This window comes from Cupressus sempervirens, chromosome 6, assembly GCF_028749045.1.
Source record: "Cupressus sempervirens isolate cs-2001-9-10 chromosome 6, ASM2874904v1, whole genome shotgun sequence".
Classification (NCBI taxonomy): domain Eukaryota; kingdom Viridiplantae; phylum Streptophyta; class Pinopsida; order Cupressales; family Cupressaceae; genus Cupressus; species Cupressus sempervirens.
The window spans coordinates 698,748,215-698,749,793 of record NC_143123.1 but is presented as its reverse complement, the minus strand read 5'-3'; the positions used below and the strand labels follow the sequence as shown (position 1 = coordinate 698,749,793).

The following is a 1,579-nucleotide window of genomic DNA, read 5'->3' as shown; positions in this document are numbered from 1 at the left end:
ATAGGGCACTCTTAAAGGTTTACCACGTATAATGCTAATCACAAGGTCAACGGAAAATACTCAAAAAATAGACTTTCTGCAATACCCAATTATCCATCTACTACTGCTTTGATCAATTAAATTTGCATTCGAGCCGAAAAGAATGTAAAAGAAATGTGTGTACAAAATCTATTCAAAGATTCAAAGGGAGATATAGTGAATCTAACATGGTGTAGATTGGGGACTTAATTTTTAGATGTAAAGTCCTCATTGACATGCAATTGAACTTAGCCAATTTCTCTTGACGCAATGGGTGCATCTCTTTGGTCTGCCAATGTGACCAAAAGGCTATTTTACTAGATTCTGGTAATTTTGTGATGTTTAGTGATGCCAACAAATCTGAAGCTGTTTGGCAGAGTTTTGACTATCCCGTCGACACCTTGTTGCTAGGGATGAGCTTCGGTGGCTAGCAAAATCTCGTCTATTGGAAAAGCCCAGCAGATCCTGCTCCTGGGATTTTCTCTTGTGAAGCAGACCCATCTGGAACCAAACAAACGGAGAAATATGGAACTTGGGACGGCAAGTCTTTCAGTGAAATCCCATGGATGATAAACCAAGTCTACTTCTACAATGTCGGCGTTGAAAGCACTCACTCTGGCTGTTCTGTCAAGTATACATTGAAAGGTACCAAGAATATGCTCTCACGTTTCGTCCTAACAAAGTCTGCAGGAATGCAAGCATATGATCTGCTTGATGACGGTAAATGGAATATGTTCTGGTCTCGACCAGCAGAACCCTGTTCCATATATGGTCTCTGCGGCGCCTACAGAATCTGCAACTCCAACAATCTTCAGTTCTGCAGTTGCGTACAAGGATTCACCCCAAAAGACACTCGCGCTTGGGATTCGCGAGAGTCGTGATCGAGTGGCTGTGTTCGACAGAGCCCCTTAAACTGCCATGCCAAAAATGGAAGCACCTACGGATTACGAGATCCGAGCAATAGTTTGGCTACTGCTGAATCTGCATCGTCACACCCTGCAAAGACGAAGATAGATTGCCAGAAAGCCTGCCTCCTCAACTGCTCTTGCACTGCATTTTCTTTCAGTCCGCCTTCAGGGCCCTGCCAAATCTAGTCAAGCGATATTTTGAACTTGCGTACCTCTCTTCCATCAAAAACCAATGCAAATATTTTTATTCGAGTAGCTGCCTCTGCAGACGCTACGATCGATGGAGAGTCATGCAGATTCCTCGATTTCTCTTCTAAGAATGTTTAGCTACATTGAGTTGAAGATTGCAACTAGGAATTTCAGGACAAAGCTGGGGAGCGGAGCATTTGGCATGGTGTACAAAGGACGTCTGGTAGACTGTACACTTGTGGCGGTAAAGAAGATGAACAGTGTACAGAGACAAGATGAGAAGCAATTCCGAGCAGAAATCAGCTCTCTATAACTAATTTATCATTCTTAGTCAGGCTCCGCGGCTTTTATGCAGAAGGCAAGAGAAGGTATTTGATTTATGATTTCATGTGTAATGGCTCTCTTAGTTCCTTACTCTTCTCAAATAAATCTAAAGGTAAACATAAGGTACTCGACTGGAAGAC

General features: G+C 42.8%; 1 protein-coding gene across 1 annotated transcript; it reads left to right on the top strand.

Moving 5' to 3' along the window:
- Nucleotides 1-288: 288 nt before the first annotated feature.
- Nucleotides 289-1,112, top strand: LOC149554144 (G-type lectin S-receptor-like serine/threonine-protein kinase At2g19130). The gene is made up of 3 exons (XM_089790440.1): nucleotides 289-305; nucleotides 473-845; nucleotides 921-1,112. Exons 1-3 carry the CDS (start codon nucleotides 289-291, stop codon nucleotides 1,110-1,112), a joined length of 582 nt encoding a protein of 193 aa, XP_089646566.1.
- The last annotated feature ends 467 nt before the right edge of the window (nucleotides 1,113-1,579 follow it).

What these genes read in the sequence shown, in the direction of transcription:
- LOC149554144 (XM_089790440.1), top strand. An exon ending in ATCTTCAGTTCTGCAGTTGC is followed by an intron (nt 846 to 920) that starts GTACAAGGATTC and finishes TGTGTTCGACAG; the next exon opens with AGCCCCTTAAACTGCCATGC.